Source organism: Gorilla gorilla, chromosome 8 (assembly GCF_029281585.2).
Source record: "Gorilla gorilla gorilla isolate KB3781 chromosome 8, NHGRI_mGorGor1-v2.1_pri, whole genome shotgun sequence".
Taxonomy (NCBI): Eukaryota; Metazoa; Chordata; class Mammalia; order Primates; family Hominidae; genus Gorilla; species Gorilla gorilla.
The window spans coordinates 47,953,720-47,972,644 of NC_073232.2; the positions used below are offsets into that span (position 1 = coordinate 47,953,720).

An 18,925-nucleotide genomic window follows, 5' to 3' on the forward strand; every position below is an offset into this window, starting at 1 on the left:
CACATCGTAAACACTTTTTTTAGTGTTAACTTTTATTATTAAGGGACTTCTCTTTAAATCCTTACATTCAGAATGAATTCCTGCTTTTTAACAGCTGATAACATTCCACAGTGTAGATATATATTATGTCAAAGTCAAACAAAAATATAGATTCAAATCTCTATGTAAAACATTTTACTTGGGAAAATATATAAAAACTACATTGCAATTCAAGGCATACACACAGATGAGATGGTCTTTGGTGTGTCTGAAGAACAAATAAAATGTTGGGGGTTTTATTAGAAAGAGAAATGTTACATATTGTTATGAAAGAAAACTCATTGGCACTAGCAAAGTTTTGGGAGCTGGCAAGCTCTAATTGGTGAGTGATGGCAATAGGTAAAACTAGCCTTAGAGGCAAGGCAGGTCATTTCGGCAGCTGGCTTGTGATAGAATTCTTGGGTAGGCATTTGTGTCCTGAGTGCTTTTCTTTCCTCTCCCTGGTTCTCGGCTCTAATTTACTTGGGTAATAACAGATAATGCCAATTCATATAATCAATTTTCACATATAATTTACTCAGAACAAATTGTGATGCCAGTTTTGATGTCTTCATATTGTGATATGTATGCTATTGTTTAAGAATGAAGTGGAGCCAGCTGCAGTGGCTTGGGCCTGTACTCCTAGAACTTTGGGAGGCTGAGATGGGAGGATCGCTTGAGTCCAGGAGTTCGAGACCAGCTTGAGCAACATAGCAAGAGCCCTGTCTCTACAAAATTAAAAAACCATTAGCTAGGTATGCTGGCGTGCGCCTGTAGTCCCAGCTACTTGGGAGGCTGAGGCAGAAGGATTGCTTGAGCCTGGGAGTTTGAAGCTGCAGTGAGCTATGATCCTGCCACTGCACTCCAGCCTGGGTGACAGAGCAAGACCCTGTGTCTCCGTGTCAAAAAAAAAAAAAAAAAAAAAAAAAAAAAAGAATGAAGTGGAGGGGATGGGAATCATTGTTCTTTTTTTTTTTTTTCGAAACAGAGTATCGCTCTTGTTGCCCAGGCTGGAGTGCAGTGGCACTGTCTCGGCTCACTGCAACCTCCACCTCCTGGGTTCAAGCGATTCTCCTGCCTCAGCCTCCCAAGCAGCTGGGATTACAGGCACCCGCCACCACACCTGGCTAATTTTCATATTTTTAGTAGAGATGGGGTTTCACCATGTTGCCCAGGCTGGTTTAGAACTCCTGACCTCAGGTGATCTGCCCACTTTGGCCTCCCAAAGTGCTAAGATTACAGACATGAGCCATTGCACCCAACTGGGAATCATTGTTCTAAAAAGCTGTTGTTGGAGAATTATGAAATTCTGCCAAAGGTTGCATTTACAAGTATTTTCTTTATGCTGTTTAAAAGATTATTGGCTTTTCTGACTAGTGCCTTAAAGCTGGAGTTGGGTATATCAAAGTGCTGTTGCATGATTATTTATGATTTCATTTTACTGCAGTGTAAATTTTTATAATGTCAGCATTTAAGAAATATTATTCCCGTCAACTTTACCAAGCCCTGAGTGGCTTCTTATATATTACTTTTCAGCATATTTGCTAATTTCCTCAAGCAGTGCTAGATATTCACTTTGGAATTTGCCTTTTGATGTCTCTTCTGTGATGAGCAGCCACCAAATAGCCCCCACCACATTCTAATTCTTTATTGCAAAAAGTAAAATATGGAGCACTGCATCTGAAAACCACTGTGTGAGACAATCTCATTTTTACTTTCTTTCTGCTTAAATATGCAATAAATATGTCTTCTGATAAATACAGTTCCAGAATAAAATAGTTTTGTGTAACATCTTGGAGTAAAAAAGAGAAAGAAATTTTTTTTTTTTTTAGACAGAGTCTTGCTTTGTTGCCCAGGCTGGAGTGCAGTGGCACCACCTCGGCTCACTGCAACCTCTGCCTCCCGGGTCAAGCTATTCTCCTGCCTCAGCCTGCCAAGTAGCTGGGATTACAGGCACCTGCCACCATGCCCGGCTAATTTTTTGTGTTTTTAGTAGAGACGGAGTTTCACCATGTTGGCCAGGCTGGTCTCAAACTCCTGACCTCGTGATCTGCCCACCTCGGCCCACCAAAGCACTGGGATTACAGGCATGAGCTGCCGCGTCCCACCAAGAAAAATTTAAATGTACGCAATGATTTTGGTGTGCTGCCGTGTCCCTGGGCACTACCTTCCTAGGCATTGCCAACCTTGCGGCTCCAGCCACAAACATTGTGACTCTGCCAGAGGGCTTGCTCTGGCAATGGAGCCTACTTGGCAGCAAATCAGCAGGCAATAAGTGTCAGGGAGTAAATGCCCTTTGGATGACAATAATGAGTGGAAGTGGGAAGCTAAATTCTCCAGGTCCTTCACCCCTCACGTGAGATAACTCTAAGAAGTTTTATATTATCTCCCAGGGTTCCCCAGTGGGATCATTTGCAGTTACCCATGGCAGTAACTTGTTTGATAATGTACCTTTTATAGCTTTGGTTCTCATTCTGCTAAGGTGCCACCTGGGATCACCTCCCAAATTAGCCACTTTGTTTCAAATTTTTTTTTTTTTTTTTTTTGAGACAGAGTCTCTCTCTGTCACCCAGGCTGGCGTGCAGTGGTGTGATCACGACTCACTGCAGCCTCGACCTCCTAGGCTCAGATGATCCTCCCACCTCCGCCCCCAAATAGCTGGGACTGCAGGTGTGCACCACCACATCCGGCTAATTTTTTATAGAGATGGGGTTTCGCCATGTTGCCCAGGCTGGTCTCAAACTCATGAGGTCAAGTGATCGATTGGCCTCAGCTTCCCAAAGTGCTGGGATTATAGGTGTGGGCCACTGCGCCCAACCTGTTTCAAGTTCTTGTCTGCATGTCTATTTCTATGGCAACCCTAACTAGAAACTACATCTTTTTTTTTGACAGTCTCGCTCTGTCGCCCAGGCTGGAGTGCAGTGGCGTGATCCTGGCTCACTGCAACCTCCGCCTCCTGGGTTCAAGCGATTCTCCTGCCTCAGCCTCCTGAGTAGCTGGGATTACAGGCGTGTGCTACCACGCCCAGCGAATTTTTGTATTTTTAGTAGAGACGGGGTTTCACCATGTTGGTCAGGCTGGTCTCGAATTCCCAACCTTGTGATCTGCCCGCCTCGGCCTCCCAATGTGCTGGGATCACAGGTGTGAGCCACCGCACCTGGCCAGAAACTACATCTTTTTAAACAAAAATGACACTTACTTACTATATAAAATGTGAGAAAATATAATCAAGCAAAAGGAAGAACATATAACTCATAATTTTATCATTTAGAAAAATCTGTATTATCGATATTTTGGTATATTTTCATTTGTGTTAGTATATCTAAAAGGATCATACTGTACATATTTTGTGAGTAAGTTTTAATTATAGGAACAATTATAGCAATCAGAAACAATTTCCTTTTTGCTTTTTCCCCAAATGAAAATTCTTCAAATTTGTTTTCTCCAATAATTCTTTAAAAAGTGTCAGTGTAATCTGTTTTTCTGAGATAACCATTGTTAACTATTCTGTATACGCTTTTTCTGACTACATATTTATATACTATATTAAAATATCAATGGAAGTGTATTTTATATATTATTCTGTAACCTGCTTTTTCATTAGCAATATTATTAACATAAAAAGACAAAAAGCGTAGATGTTTATTGCAGAAAAATAAGAAAGTACAGATAAACAAAAAAGAGTATAAAAAATGAAAATTGGCCGGGCACGGTGGCTGATGCCTGTAATCCCAGCACTTTGGGAGGTTGAGGCGGGCGGATCACCTGAGGTCGGGAATTTGAGACCAGCCTGACCAACATTGAGAAACCCTGATTCTACTAAAAATACAAAAATTAGCCGGGTGTGGTGGCTCATGCCTGTAATCCCAGCACTCGGGAGGCTGAGGCAGGAGAATCGCTTGAACCCGGGAGGCAGAGGTTGTGGTGAGCTGAGATCGCGCCATTGCACTCCAGCCTGGGCAACAAGAGCGAAATTCCGTTTCAGAAAAGGAAAAAAAAAAGAAAAAAAGGAAAATCACATCTATTGTAGCAATCCAGGGATAAATACTGTTAATTTTGGTGTACCTTTTCTTATCTGTTTGTTTGTTTTTTGAGAGAGTGTCACTCTATTACCCAGGCTTGAGTGCAGTGGCACCCTCTCGGCTCACTGCAACCTCCCCCTCTGGGGCTCAAGTAATCCTCTTGTCTTAGTCTCCTGAGTAGCTGGGACCACGGGCACATACCACCAAGCCCGCCTAATTTTTTGTATTTTTTTGTAGAGACGGGGTTTTGCCATGTTGCCCATGCTGTTCTCGAACTCCTGAGCTCAAGAGAGGCACCTACCTCGGCCTCCCAAAGTGCTAGGATTACAAGCGTGAGCCACCATGCTGGGCCTTCTTTTTTTAGACTTAAAAAAATTTCACATAAATTTTCATGTAAATAATGAGTTTAGGAATGAGATCATACTATATAAACAGTTTTGTTAACTGTCACTTAGCAATATGCTGTGAGCATTTTTCTATGATGGTAAATATTAAAATATTGTTAATGACAATATCAAAACCTTTTAACCAGCTTTCATTTGCTAAAGTTTAGAATGTTTCTTGGTTTGCAAAAAAATTTATAAATGATATCATTATAAACATCCTTACAGTTAAATCGTTGGGTGCATCCATTATTATTTCCTTAGGATACATTTCAAGAAGTAAAATTATTGGGTCAAAGGTTTATACTTTTTTTTTTTTTTTTTTTTTTCTGAGACAGAATCTCGCTCTGTCGCCCAGGCCTGAGTGCAGTGGCGCTATCTCGGCTCACTGCAACCTCCGCATGCTGGGTTCACGCCATTCTCCTGCCTCAGCCTCCCGAGTAGCTGGGACTACAGGCGCCCGCCACCACGCCCGGCTAATTTTTTGTATTTTTAGTAGAGACGGGGTTTCACCATGTTAGCCAGGATGGTCTTGATCTCCTGACCTCGTGATCCGCCCGCCTTGGCCTCCCAAAGTGCTGGGATTACAGGCGTGAGCCACTGCGCCTGGCGAAGGTTTATACATTTTAACGAGTTTGATAAATATTGCCAAATTGCCTGCCAGAGGAGTTTTGCCAATTTATACTTCTAGTAGGGAAGGAAAATTACCTTCTTTTCCTCTGGTTTTCAACAATGTTGTTTATTATAACTAAAAAAAAATCTTATTACCATGGAATTCAATTATAGTACTTGTATTTCAAGCGATCCTTTTGCCATTGACTTTTAACTTTTGAAAGGTTTTTGAAAACTGTGTAATTTGTTTCGAATTTCTTTGCATGTGAATTGTCAAATTCTCCACCACCAGAGGCATCTATGTATTTCCTCTTATTAAGTATTTAAGCATGTGAGGTCTTATCATCCATATAAATTGTAATTCGTGTTCATAAGAATTCCAGTCTGTTTAAGTTAATCCGTTTCTCTAAGATGTTAATAATTCATACCAAAGTCTTACCCTTACATTGTACCTGCTGCAGTGAAATATTATCCCCAAGCTGTTTTACTATAACAAGATCGACTTTTCCTACTTCTGATTTTAAATATTTACTTTCTTTCCTTTAAAGGTTTTTCAGATGTGAATGGTTGGCACCTTCGTTTCCGCTGGTCCAAGGATGCTCCCTCAGAACTCCTCAGGAAGTTCAGAAACTATGAAATATGAAATATCTCTGCTTCAAAAAATGAGGAAGAGCAAGACTGTCCCCTATGCTGCCAACATGCAGTCTTTGTTTATGTCTTAAAAATGTCATGTTTATGTCATGTCTGTGAATTGCTGAGTACTAATTGATTCCTCCATCCTTGAATCAGTTCTCATAATGCTTTTTAAATGAGAAAAATTCAGATGATGAATTTCTTCCAATATTTGAATAAATTAAAGCTCTTAGATACAGAGTAGATTGTATTATATGCTTTTTCCTATTAATACTTCTTATAGAAATCCATTAAAAAATCAATCTCTGTACAGTGTATTTAAATATTTCATTGACATACTGTGATCTCTATTAGTGATGGATGTACAAAAAATGTTTTCTTACCCTTGACTTACAATGAAATGTGAAATTACTTGTCTGAACCCTGTGGGGAGAAATAAATAATTTTCCCAAAGTTCATAAATGAATTTATAATTCAATTTTTTTTAGGGTCTTGCTCTGTCACCTAGGCTATGCAGTGGCATAATCATAGCTCAATACAACCTCAAACTCCTGTGCTCAAATTATCCTCCTACCTCAGCCTCCCTAGTAGCTGGGACTAGAGGCACACGCCACCGTGTCTGGCCAATTTTTTATTTTCTGTAGAGGTGAGGTCTTGCTATGTTGCCCAAGCTAGTCTTGTACTCCTAGCCTCAAGTGATCCTCCCATCTTGACCTCCCAAAGTGCTCAGAATACAGGCATGAGACACCATGCCCGGCCTTGATGGTATTTTAAAAATAATTTGAATAGATATTTCTAACCTAATTTTAAAAGTTATGATTTATTTGAGGAAAAAAATATGTGTATATATATTTTTGAGATGGAGTCTCACTCTGTCACCCAGGCTGGAATGCAGTAGCATGATCTCGGCTCACTGCAACCTCTGTCCCTTGGGTTCAAGTGATTCTCCTGCCTCAGCCTCCCAAGTAGCTGGGATTACAGGTGCCTGCCACTATACCTGGCTAATTTTTGTATTTTTAATAGAGACAGGGCTTCACCATCTTGGCCAGGCTGGTCTTGAACTCCTGACATTGTGATCCACTCGCTTCGGCCTCCCAAAGGGCTGGGATTACAGGTGTGAGCCGCTGCGCCCAGCTGGAAATTATGTTTTTACAAGATTTCTTGTGTTATATAAGCAAGTGATAATTTTTTTTTTTTTGAGATGGAGTCTCGCTATGTCTCCCAGGCTGGAGTTCAGTGTCTTGATCTCAGCTCACTGCAATCTCCGCCTCCCAGGTTCAAGCGATCCTCCTGCCTCAGCCTCCTGAGTAGCTATGATTACAGGAGTGTGCCACCACGCCCAGCTATTTTTTTTGTATTTTTAGTAGAGACAGTGTTTCACCACGTTGACCAGGCTGGTATCAAACTCCTGATCTCAAGTGATCTGCCCACCTCAGCCTCCCAAAGTGCTGGGATTACAGGCATGAGCCACTGTGCCTGGCCGCAAATGATAAATTTATAAATTACATTCTAACTATGAAAATGGACCTGTTAGGTAATAGAACTTCTTTAGGTTGCAATTATTGATGAAAACATGTAGTCTATATTTACTTTTTAGCTTGCAAACAAGTGAATGAAAAATAAAGAAAAAAAAAGGATTTTAGAGTAGAGGTTCCTTAGTCAGGGACAGAGTTTTCACTGGGCTACAGCACACTGAGAAAGATAAGAGTATAGTAAGTGCTGTGGTCTGAATGTTTATGTTCCTCCCAAATTCACATGTTGAAATCCTAACACCCAAGGTGATGGTATTAGGAGGTGATGCCTTTGGGAGGTGATTATGTCATGCGGGCTCACCCTCATGAATGGGACTAGTGCTCTTATGAAAGAGGATTGAGAGAGAGAGACCCCTTGCATTCCTTCCACCGTGTGAGGACACAGCAGGAAGTCACCATCTGTAAGCCAGAAAGTGGGGCCTCACCAGATAATGAATCTGCCCTGATCTTGGACTACCCGGTCTCCAGAAATGTGAGAAACAAAATATTGTTTTTTATAAGCTACCCAGTTTATGGTATTTTGTTAAGTAGCCCAGTGGACTAAGACAACAACTTTGTTTTCCATTTTTTTCCCACTCCCCTCCCCCACAGGCAGTGTCCTTTAAAAAGCTAAATTTATTCAGTATAAACGGCTATCTGTTATTTAGATGTCATGTCCTTCCAACCATTGTAGCTTATTTATTTATTTATTTATTTTTATTTTTTTGAGACGGAGTCTCTCTCTGTTGCCCAGGCCGGACTACAGTGGCACAGTCTCGGCTCACTGCAACCTCCGCCTCCAGGGTTCAAGCAATTCTCCCTGGCTCAGCCTCCTGAGTAGCTAGGATTGCAGGTGCCCGCCACCACGACTGGCTAATTCTTGTATTTTTAGTAGTTACTCAGGGTTTTACCATGTTGACCAGTCTGGTCTCAAACTCCTGATCTCAGGTGATCCACCTGCCTCAGCCTCTCAAAGTGCTGGGATTACAGGCATGAGCCACCGCCCCCGGCCACCTGTTTTTTTTTTTAACTTAAATTTTTGTAAATTATTTTGTTTCTTCCATAGTGATTTAGAGGGACTATCTTCAAACCAGCCATAAATAATATCTGGCTATTTTGTAACCAATTGAGTAATTTGTTGCACAATAAGCCACCTCACATCTTTCAGCAAGAAATACATTAAATTTGAATAGTAAAGACGTTACACAGTGAATTAGGACACGATTAAAATTTGCTTTAAATATTTCTTTGGGGGAAGTGACACCACACTTCTACTCAATGAAGAGGAACATTTTTACATTTCAGAGGTCTTTTATTATTTTTTACACCTATTATGCCATGAATTCATAGGGAATAGGTTCCAGCAGCTCAGGCGCCTTCCCATTGGCTCCCACGAAGTGCACTTCTCCGGGTAGAGCAGGCTGGCGCTTCAGTTGAACCCAGGAATCTTTCTCATTGGCTTCCTTCTTTTTCTGATCATTTTCCTTCATGCGTTTCAGGAAGCTATCTCGGCTTTTAGAGTGTTTAATGTGCTCAGTACATACATTAATTCTCCTGGCAAGAATCTTGCCCTTAACTCGTGTGTTTATAACAATGCCAACAGCATGCAGTAACACTGTAGACTCTCCCGGTTTTGCCCTGGTAACACTTGCGGGGCATTCCTTTTTGAACAGTACCCATTCCCTTATGCATACAATGTCACCTTTCTAATAGATTCGCATATACGGGGTCAAAGGAACAAGTCCATGTTTTCTAAAAGGCCTAGAGAACATCTATGGGTGCCTCTCCTCTTTCCCTTTGTGTTTGTTATTTTGGCGAATTACTGGAAGAGAGCGGTTCCCGCCAAAAGGCAACAATTGCCTGTTATAATGCCTGCCTCACCCGTGTAGGCACCCAAATAAATACCATATTGAACAAGTGAATTTTTGAATCTAAGAATCAGGGTTTTATTTATTTTTTTCTCTTTCCCCAGACTGTCTGATTTATAACACTGATGACTTTTAATGACTTGTCAAAGGCAAAAACACTTCACTCCCACGTTCCACTCTATTTTTGTTACAGACTCATTTCCCAATTGTCGACAAGATTGAGCACCAGCTCTTGTTTACTTTTCTCTCCCATAATGCCTGAAGCCTCCAACATGAAAAAGAGACATTGCTCCACTTTAAAGGAGGTTTATGGTAGGGCAGGCTTGTACTAAGCACTTTATATACTTGATCCCATTTAACTTAGTAGCAGACCTTTTAAACTTAAACACTGAAAAATACTCCCCTGAACTCAAAGTATAAAAAGGGAGGGGACTGTGCTGTGATAATGCAGTCTTTTGAATGGAAAGTAAGAAGAAAACAGGACATTTCTTCAATAATTCAGTTCAGTTCCCCGGTGTGTCCAGCACAACTGTAATTGGGTGTACATATATAGAAGAGCGCACTTTCAACGCCACTTATTTTTGCATTGTGGCTCAACTTCATGCTACAGCAAACTCATTATGAAAAGATATTTCTACTTAATGATTATTAACCTCTAAGATCAGCAGCTCTAAATGAAGATATTTTCTCTTATATTTGATACTGACTGAATGAGACACATACTTCCTGAGAATATTATGTGATAAATATACTAGCATTTGTGTAGGATACACACACACACACACACACACACACACACACACACACACACACATATATATATCATACACAATACACATATTTTGTAGAGATGGGGTCTTGCTGTATTGCCCAGGCTGGTCTCAAACTCTTGGCCTCAAGTGATCCTTCTGCCTTGGCTTCCCAAAGTGCTGGGATTTTAGGTGTGAGCCACAACACCTGGCCTGTGTAGCATATAAAAAGGCTTATCCCATGTTTATGCACTCAAGGAGCTGATATTCCAGTGAAGTAAGACAGGTATGTGAATATCTGTCAGTTTAAAAGGAGTGTACTGAATTAGTTTAAATATGTAATGTGCTTAGAACATGAGGAGTAAGCACTATGTGTATTAGTTCCCATTCTTACTGCATTAGTGTGTGTTGAGGCACTATTTCTTGCATATCTTTCCTTAGATATCCCATGCATTTACACACATATATGTGTTTCTGTTCTTTACGCAAATGGTAGCACAGTATATCCACTGCTGAATAACTCCCATTTACTCAGTTAATATATCTTGGGAGTTTTTTCATTTTAGTGTGTGAATGCTACTTTATTCTTTTTACCTGCTACTTAGCATTCCATTGTGTGGATAAACCATACTTTTTTCTTTTCTTTTCTTTTCTTTTGTTTGAGACAGAGCTTCGCTCTTGTCACCCAGGCTGGAGTGCAATGGCGCCATCTCGGCTCACTGCAAGCTTTGCCTCCCGGTTTCAAGCGATTCTCCTGCCTTAGCCTCCTAGGTAGCTGGGATTACAGGTGCCCACCACCATGCCCAGCTAAGTTTTGGAACCACACTCTTTTTTTTTTTTTAACTTGTCCCTACTGATGCCTTTTCAAGCTATTTACAATTTTTTTGCAATCACAAATAGCGCTGTAATGAGCAGCTTTGTAAAAAGTATTTCTTCTATGTAAAGTATACCTGTAGGATAAATGCCTAGCACTGGAATTTCTGGATTAAAGAGTATGTATGTGCATTTAGAATTTGATTACCATATTCTCAGGAAAGCAATAGGTGCAATTTGACAGGTTTCAGAGATCTTAGGGCCACTGGATTTAAAAACCCGGGAAACAATGCTTATTCATTGAGATTCTTGCCTTTAGATTTTTTTTCACTCTAGACTGGACTTTGTTGAGTGGCTCAGTGTGAAGCACTGTGCTTATGGAATAATTTACCCAGCATCTTTCCTAGCCCCTAATACCAGGGACTGCCCAAGATATAAAGCAATAATAAAACCAGAGTACACATTTCTTCTGGCACCTTCCACAGAGAGAGAGGAGAACAGGTTTTTTTTTTTTTTTTTTTTTTTTTTTTCAGTGCTGTGGCTACTTGCCTTCTGGGTATCCTGAAATGTTGAAATACAATTCTAGAACATTTTTGTTCTTTTAAGTAAAGGGAAATTCAACAGAGCAATGCTGGGAAACCTAGGCAGAATTCACAATTTCCAATGAATACAAATAATTTTCAGTACCTGGACATACTCCCAGCCTGACAAAAATATGCTCCTTGGTGAGCAAATTAGAAATACAGAAAAGACTTTGCAGATATTCCTTCTATATCACAGAGCTGGATAAGGAGAAGATAAGGTTGTTTTCCTGCTTATGAATTTTCATATCCTTTCGCTGCCCAGATCTGATGGTGGTTACAAGATCAATCACAGCAGCAAGCGTTGATGACTAATACAGTTATTGAGAGGAGTCTTTAATTTCCTGGAGGCAAACACCATTACTTGCCACTTCTACACCACAGACGGGAGTTGCCAGGACTACTGGGGAGTCAGTGATGGAAGAAATTGTAAAACTGATGCAATTACTGAGAAAATGATGAAATGTCTCACAATGAAAGGCTTCAATTCCCTTCAATTTCCGGTTCTGTGATACGCATCAATGTGGCCTTGTCCACAGTATTATTACTTCTCAGCTCTCTGTGGCAACTCAGCCTCACAGTGGGAGAATATTTTGCATCAGGCAGTTCATTCTTACCCTTTCTCCTCCCACCTGGCCTCTTTTGTTTCTTCCAATATTTTTGCCTTGATTATTTCTTAAGTTATCTGAGGAATTTAAGAGAGGTTTGTGAAGAAGTGCATCTTTCTCTGGTTCTAAACTACTGTGGGACTTAGGGCAAATTACTTGCGCACCCTGATACAGTTTCTTCTACCTGTGGCTAGATAAAAGGATCTCCCCTTTGTAGAACACAGGATCTTGGCCAAGGACTAGCCCCAAAGTTGGCCAGTTTAGGACCTTGGGTGGGAGCCAGGACACTGTGGGAACTGGCAAAGAATTTGTAGGCCAAAAGTGGAAGTTGAGGATTGTCAGGGGCATGGAAGGCAGAGAAAGAGGATATGTTTTCTCCATCATTCCTTTCTAATAACTCGTCCTTTCTTACTAGTCTTTTAAGTAAAAGGACAGAGACAGAAAAGGAAAGATTATACTTAGTTAGGTACATGTATATACAACAGCCCCAAACACCTCAATTATCTTTTCACATTCAGCTGAGTTTGATGCCATTCTAGACAGCATCCCACCTTTAAAGACAAGGGTGAAATTTCTATAGTAAATACTTTCCAGTTCATTAGAGCTGGAAATGAGGCTCTACACTAGGTCTAATAATAATACCAGCAGTAACTACTACCTTTAATAATAATTTCCAAAGCATTTCCTGATATAACTTGTTTGAATCTCACAACTAATCTCATTTCAATGTAGCTTTTGTTACATTTTAAAAACCACAATAGAATGGAAAACATTTTTTTCATTCTATTTTTTTTTTTTTTTTTCTTAAACCACTGGTTCTCAACCTTGGATTCAATGGGGAATATGAAAACCCTGGTTCTCACCAGTGACATTGTGAAGTATATATTTGGTCTTTGTTTCTATTTACTGTCATAGGGCTCTTAAAACCCTTGGAATCTCTGGAACGATGTGTCTTTTGTATGCAAATGAGATGACTGGTGGCAGGATGCAGCTTGGTCACTGGAAAGACCATGGCATGATTAGAAGGTTGGAACTTTCAGCCTTACCCCCCAGGAGAAGAGAGAAGAGCTGAAAAGTTGATCACCAATGGCCAATGATGTAATCAATGATGCCTACCTAATGAATCCTGCATAAAAACACAAAAGGACAGGGCTTGGGGAGGGGCTTCTGGATAGCTGAACACATGGAAGTTCTTGAAGGGTGGTGCCTGGAGAGAACACAGAAGCTCCACACCCCTTCCCACATACCTTGCCCTATGCATCTCTTCCACCTGGCTGTTCACCTTGGGAAAGAAAAGAAAGAAACTTTTTTTGAGATGGAGTCTTGCTCTGTCCCCAGGCTGGAGTGCAGTGGCACGATCTCGGCTCACTGCAACCTCAGTCTTCCAGGTTCAAGCAATTCTCCTGCCTCAGCCTCCCGAGTAGCTGAGATTACAGGCACGCACCACCACACTCAGCTAATTTTTGTATTTTTAGTAGAGACAGGGTTTTACCATGTTGGCCAGGATGGTCTTGATCACCTGACCTCAGGTGATTCACCCTCCTTGGCCTCCCAAAGTGCTGGGATTACAGGCGTGAGCCACTGCGCCTGGCTGAAAAATAAACTCTTTATATTAATTTTGCCTCAGTCTTTTTTTAGGTCGACAACCTGTATTTTCTGTAATATCATATATAATAAATGAGTAAATGTAAGTAAAGGATTTCTCTGATTTCTCTGAGCCACTCTGGCAAATTAATGAAACCCAAGGAGGGGGATGGTGGCAACCCTGATTTACAGTTAGTCAGTCAGAACCATAGGACACAAGCTGGGGCTTGCAATTGGTATCTGAAGTCGGGGACAATCTTGTGGGACTGAGTCCTCGCTCTATGGGATCTCATGCTATCTCCAGGTAGACAGTGTCACAATTTAATTGAATTTGAGGACACCTTGCTGGAGAATCTGCTGGAGAATTGACTAGTTGGTGGTGGGGAGAAATCCCCACACATTTTAGTTACCAGAGGTGAAGCATTCTGCATAATAGAGGAGGATAGGCAAAACGCTTTGGTTTTCCCAGTATCTCAATACCACCCCACTCCACCAACCCCAGATTTCATGTTTCTGGGTAGGAATTTTACAAATCTCAGGTAATTCTAACGTGCCACTAAGGTTGAGGATCATGGTGGCTTAAACGATACAAGCTGTAGGTGAAATGATTAATATCTTGGTGGCTCTCCCTCTTCCGTGTCACCTGTTATTTTTAGGAGTCGCCATGACCCGAGGTGCACTCCGCTTGAGCTCCCAAACGGGTCTATGACCTACGGCGGTCCCTGTCTCTGCCCTAATTCTCTGATCCTCAGCTCCATCTTGGAGCGCCCCCTGCTGCTGAGTACCTGCTGGTGGAAGAAAGGCGGTCCCCTCTCCTGGCAGCTTCCTTCTCGCCAGACTTCTCTTGAACAGTTTCTCAGTGTCTGGAACTCACCCTTTAACCATGCGGCCACAGATCCTGACTGTCGGGCCTGGTAGGGAGCACAGTCCTAGCTTTCTCTGACCATCTCCCTCCTCTCTCATCTTGTTCCCATGCAAATGCCTTTCCTCCCCAAGCTTCAAAAAAGAAACACCTGGGCCAATAAAGGACAAAAGATTCCGCCGTGTGTGCGTGTAGAGGGAGAGTGATGTGTCTCCACTAGTAGCAGCTAGCTAAAAATACTGTTTTAGAAATTCCAATAGTGTTCAAACAAGGTGGGACAGAAAATGTTAGAAATAGAAGCTGTCAATCATTTGATGTGAAGGTTGTTCATCAAACAATACTTAAAGAGAAATAGCTGTATAGTGTTAGGCAAGTCCCTTCTCTGAATCTGTTTCCTCCCTTGTAAAATGAGGAAATATAAAATTAAACTAGGAAAATTGTGAATCAAAATCAGACTGACTGATTTAAAAAGTTATTTTCAGGTCTAAATTCAAGGACTCAGGGAGTTTCTTTATCACAGCAAGGCCGCTACTGGCAAAACACACATTGTTCATGGTGTAAAGTGTGTTGGCGAAGAGGGTAGCTCTGGGGATGGCACTGACGAGCAGTGTGATGTTAGGCAAGTTCATTAACCTCCCTGTGCCTCAGTTTCCTTATCTGTAAATCTGTAAAATGGAGATAGCAGCTACCTTTGTGTAGGACACAAAATATTAGCTGTTAATAGTAGTGCTATAGTTGTTTTTTTTCCCTTCAAGACGGAGTCTTGCTCTGTCACCCAGGCTGGAGTGCAGTGGCACCATCTTGGCTCACTGCAAGCTCCGCCTTCCAGGTTCGAGCGATTCTTCTGCCTCAGCCTCCTGAGTAACTGGGATTACAGGTGTGCAGCACCATGCCCAACTAGTTTTTTTTTTTTTGAGAGGGAATTTCGCTCTTGTTGCCCAGGCTGGAGTGCAATGGCCCGATCTCGGCTCACTGCAACCTCTGCCTCCCGGATTCAACGGATTCTCTTGCCTCAGCCTCCTGTGTAGCTGGGATTACAGGTGTGCACCACCATGCCTGGCTATTTTTGTATTTTCAGTAGAGACGGGGTTTCACAATGTTGGCTAGGCTGGTCTCAAATTCCTGACCTCAGATGATCCACCCACCTCGGCCTCCCAAAGTGCTGGGATTACAGGTGTGAGCCACTGTGGCCTGCTAGTAGTGCTAGTAGTTTGAATGTGATGTCCTCTGCAAAATTCATGTGGAAATTTAGTTTCCACTGTGGTGATATTAGGAGGTGAAGCCTTTCGGGAAGTGATTAAGTTGTTATAGAGCAAGCAATGGGCTTGCTGCCCGACACCGATAGAAGCCAATACAGTGGCACTGGATTTTGAGAAAAGAAAGGCCTTATTGTAAGTCAACTGGTAAGGAGATCGGAGGCAATGCTAAAATCTATCTCTCCAACCTGGGAGCTGGGGCAGATTTTATAGGCAGAGGGTAATAAGGCATGATCTGATTAGATCTTGCCATGAGATGAGGCTGGGAGGTGTGATCTGACTGGATCATGCCATGGGGTGAGGCCAAGGCTTGATCTGATTGGATCATGGATCATGCCATGATGTGCTTGCTTCTTAATTCAGTCCTGGTTCCTTGGTCTGAGCACTTAGGTTCCACCTGTGGTTGCATGCTTGGTTCATCTGAGCATGATGAGGTTATTTAACTTGCAACCTGGGGGTCCATGGCAATTGAAAAACAACTCACCATTTTATCACACAAAGTAGCACCTGATTGGGTTGGTTCTGTGGTTGAGTCCTTAAGGCTCTACCCTCATGTATGTATGAATGCCCTTATAAAAGGGGCTTCAGAGAGAGTTTGCCTTCTTGCTCTCCCCTTCCTTCAGCCATGCGAGGACACAGCGTTCCTCCCACCTAAGGATGCAGCAACAAGGAACCATCTTGGAAGCAGAGACCGGGCCCCCACCAAACACCAAACCTATAGTGGTGGACTTCCCAGCCTCCAGAACTGTAAGAAATAAATTTGTTATTTGTAAACCACCCAGTCTGTGGCATTTTGTTATAATGGCACAAATGGACCAACGCAAGCAGCAACTGGGAAAGAAAATTAGAGAGTCACTAAAACTATTTTTTTCATCACTTTCCCATTTTCTAGAATAGTGCTCCAGCCTTACCCAGAAGATTGTAACAAATGCGAGTTTTTGGACCCCACCCCAGACCCACTGAATCAGAATCTGTGAGGTCTAAGGCCCAGGAATTTTTTTTTTTTTTTTTTTTTTTTGAGGTGGAGTCTTGCCCTGTTGCCCAGGCTGGAGTGCAATGACACGACCTTCGGCTCACTGCAAGCTCTACCTCCCAGGTTCAAGCCATTCTCCTGCCTCAGCCTCCCGAGTAGCTGGGATTACAGGTGCCCACCACCATGCCCGGCTAATTTTTGTATTTTTAGTAGGGAAGGGGTTTCACCATACTGGCCAGGCTGGTCTCTTGGCCAGGTTGGTCTTGAACTCCTGACCTTGTGATCTGCCTGCCTTGGCCTCCCAAAATGTTGGGATTACAGGTGTGAGCCACCATGCCTGGCCGCAATTTGTTTTAACAGCCTCTCCAGGGGATTCTTTTGCATGCAAAAGTTTTAGTGGAACTGTTTTAGAATCTCGCTGCTCAAAATGTGGTCCAAAGCTCAGCATCACAAGCATTTGAATTTATTAGACTTGCAGAATCTTGGGCCCCACTTTGGATCTGCTAAACTGTAATCTGTGTTTTAACAAGATCCCCAGGTGTTTCCATGCTCAATAAACCTTGAAAAGCACTGCCCTAGAAATGTATCTCTAATATGATAGCCAATAAGCATACATGGCTATGAAAATTAAAATTAATTAAAATTAAATAAAATTCAACATATAGTTCCTTATTCACACTAGCCACATTTCAAGTACTTATGGAGCTAGTGGTTCCTATATTGGACAGTACAGATTATAGAACATTCCCATCATCTCAGTAACTTCTATAGGACAGTGCAGCTTTACAATAATCATTACCATTATCTTTTATAACCATAGGGCATCTGGGAGGAGCAGATTGCTTGAGACAAAGTTGACAAGCTAATGTTTATAAGAGCCAGGCGGGTAAAGTAAATGAGTGAAATAGGCCAATTATGAGAGAACCAGGAGCACAAACATGATAAGTGGCCAATGATACTTAACCCCCATGCTGGGGCTACAGTAGGAAGTCGTGGGGACTGTGGTAACCTAGAAAAAGCATGTTTTGATCTAGCCAGTAGTTACTAGGGAGGATGCTAGGCCCAGGATAGGCTGGGCTAGGCAGTTCTATTTTTGTTTGAGAAGCTAGAAATTTGGATTTTTATATGATTCTTACATTTTGATCACTAAATTAAAAATTTAAAAATGACGTACTGAGGCCAGGTGTGGTGGCTCACACTTGTAATCACTTTGGGAGGCCAAGGAAAGAGGATTGCTTGAGCCCAGGAGTTCAAGACCAGCCTGGGCAACATAGTGAGACCCTCTCTCTATAAAACATAAAAAAAAAATTAGCCAGGCATGGTGGTGCATGACTGTAGTCTCAGCTGAGGTGGGAGGATCACTTGAACCCAGAGGTTGAGGCTGCAGTGAGCTGTGATTGCAACACTGTATTCTGGTGTAGGGGACAGGGGGAGACTCTGTCTAACAAAAAAAAAAAAAAAAAAAAAGCTATACACTATATACTGTACTGGCCAAGGAAACATTCCTGAAGGCCTAATTTCACTTTGGTGTTGCAACCTGGAGATCACACTGGCCTGTTCTGCCTTGTGATAAAAGAAACACTTCAGCCAGATTAAATGTAAAGGAGTTTAACTGAGCAATGAATGATTCATGAATTGGGCAGACCCCAGAATCATAGCAGATTCACAGAGACTCCAGTGCAGCCGCGTGGTGGAAGAAAATTTATAGACAAAAAAAGGGAAATGATGTACAGAAATTAGAAGTGAGGTACAGAACGGCTGGATTGGTTCCAGCTCCACGTTTGCCTTATTTGAACATGGTTTGAACACTCAGCAGTCTATGAGTGGCTGAAGTATGGCTGCTGGGATTGGCCAACACTCAACCACTGTTACAGGTACATACTACTAAGTTAGGTTTTCAATTTTGTCCGCCTATTAAGCTAGGTTACGGTTTGTCCACAAGGACTCAAATATACAAGTGCGGAATCCTTCTCAGGCCATGTTCAGTTTGCTTTAACACTTGCCAAGATCAGCTGTTTGTCTTGTTTATATCTTCCTTTCCTGCCTCCTTTTCTTCTTTCTCCTCTTGTTTTGATCTTGTCTTTGCTTTCCCTTTCCTTTTCTTCTCTTCCTCCTCTTCTAATTTTCTTTCATTCAGTAAGCATTTATTGAATGTGCCAGGCACTGCGGTAGGGACTCAGGATAAAAAGATGAACCAATATTGCCCCTTCCCTCAAAGAGCCCATAGTTTAGTGGCGGACTCGGACATGCATGTAAATAATGACAGATAATCTAAATACCTTCATTATGTGTCCACTTTGGGTATGATTCTCTGTTACTTTTTTTTTTTTGAGACAGGGTCATAGCTCTGTCGCTCAGGCTGGAGTGCAGTGGTGCAATCATAGTTCTCTGCTGCCTCAGCCTCCTGGATTCACTCAATCCTCCTGCCTCAGCCTCCCAAGTAGTGGGGGCC

At 41.9% G+C, this 18,925-nt stretch overlaps 1 protein-coding gene across 7 annotated transcripts in view; it reads left to right on the plus strand.

The window, feature by feature from the left end:
* The window catches only part of DNAJC12 (DnaJ heat shock protein family (Hsp40) member C12), a 53,960-nt gene extending 47,830 nt beyond the window's left edge, over nt 1-6,130 (plus strand). For all 7 annotated transcript variants that reach the window (XM_055353686.2, XM_063710058.1, XM_055353683.2 and 4 more), the window contains one exon: nt 5,584-6,130. In XM_055353686.2, coding sequence (XP_055209661.1) covers nt 5,584-5,678 — 95 coding nt within the window. In that variant the 3' untranslated portion in view covers nt 5,679-6,130. The remainder of the gene's footprint in view (nt 1-5,583) is intronic.
* Nucleotides 6,131-18,925: the final 12,795 nt, after the last annotated feature.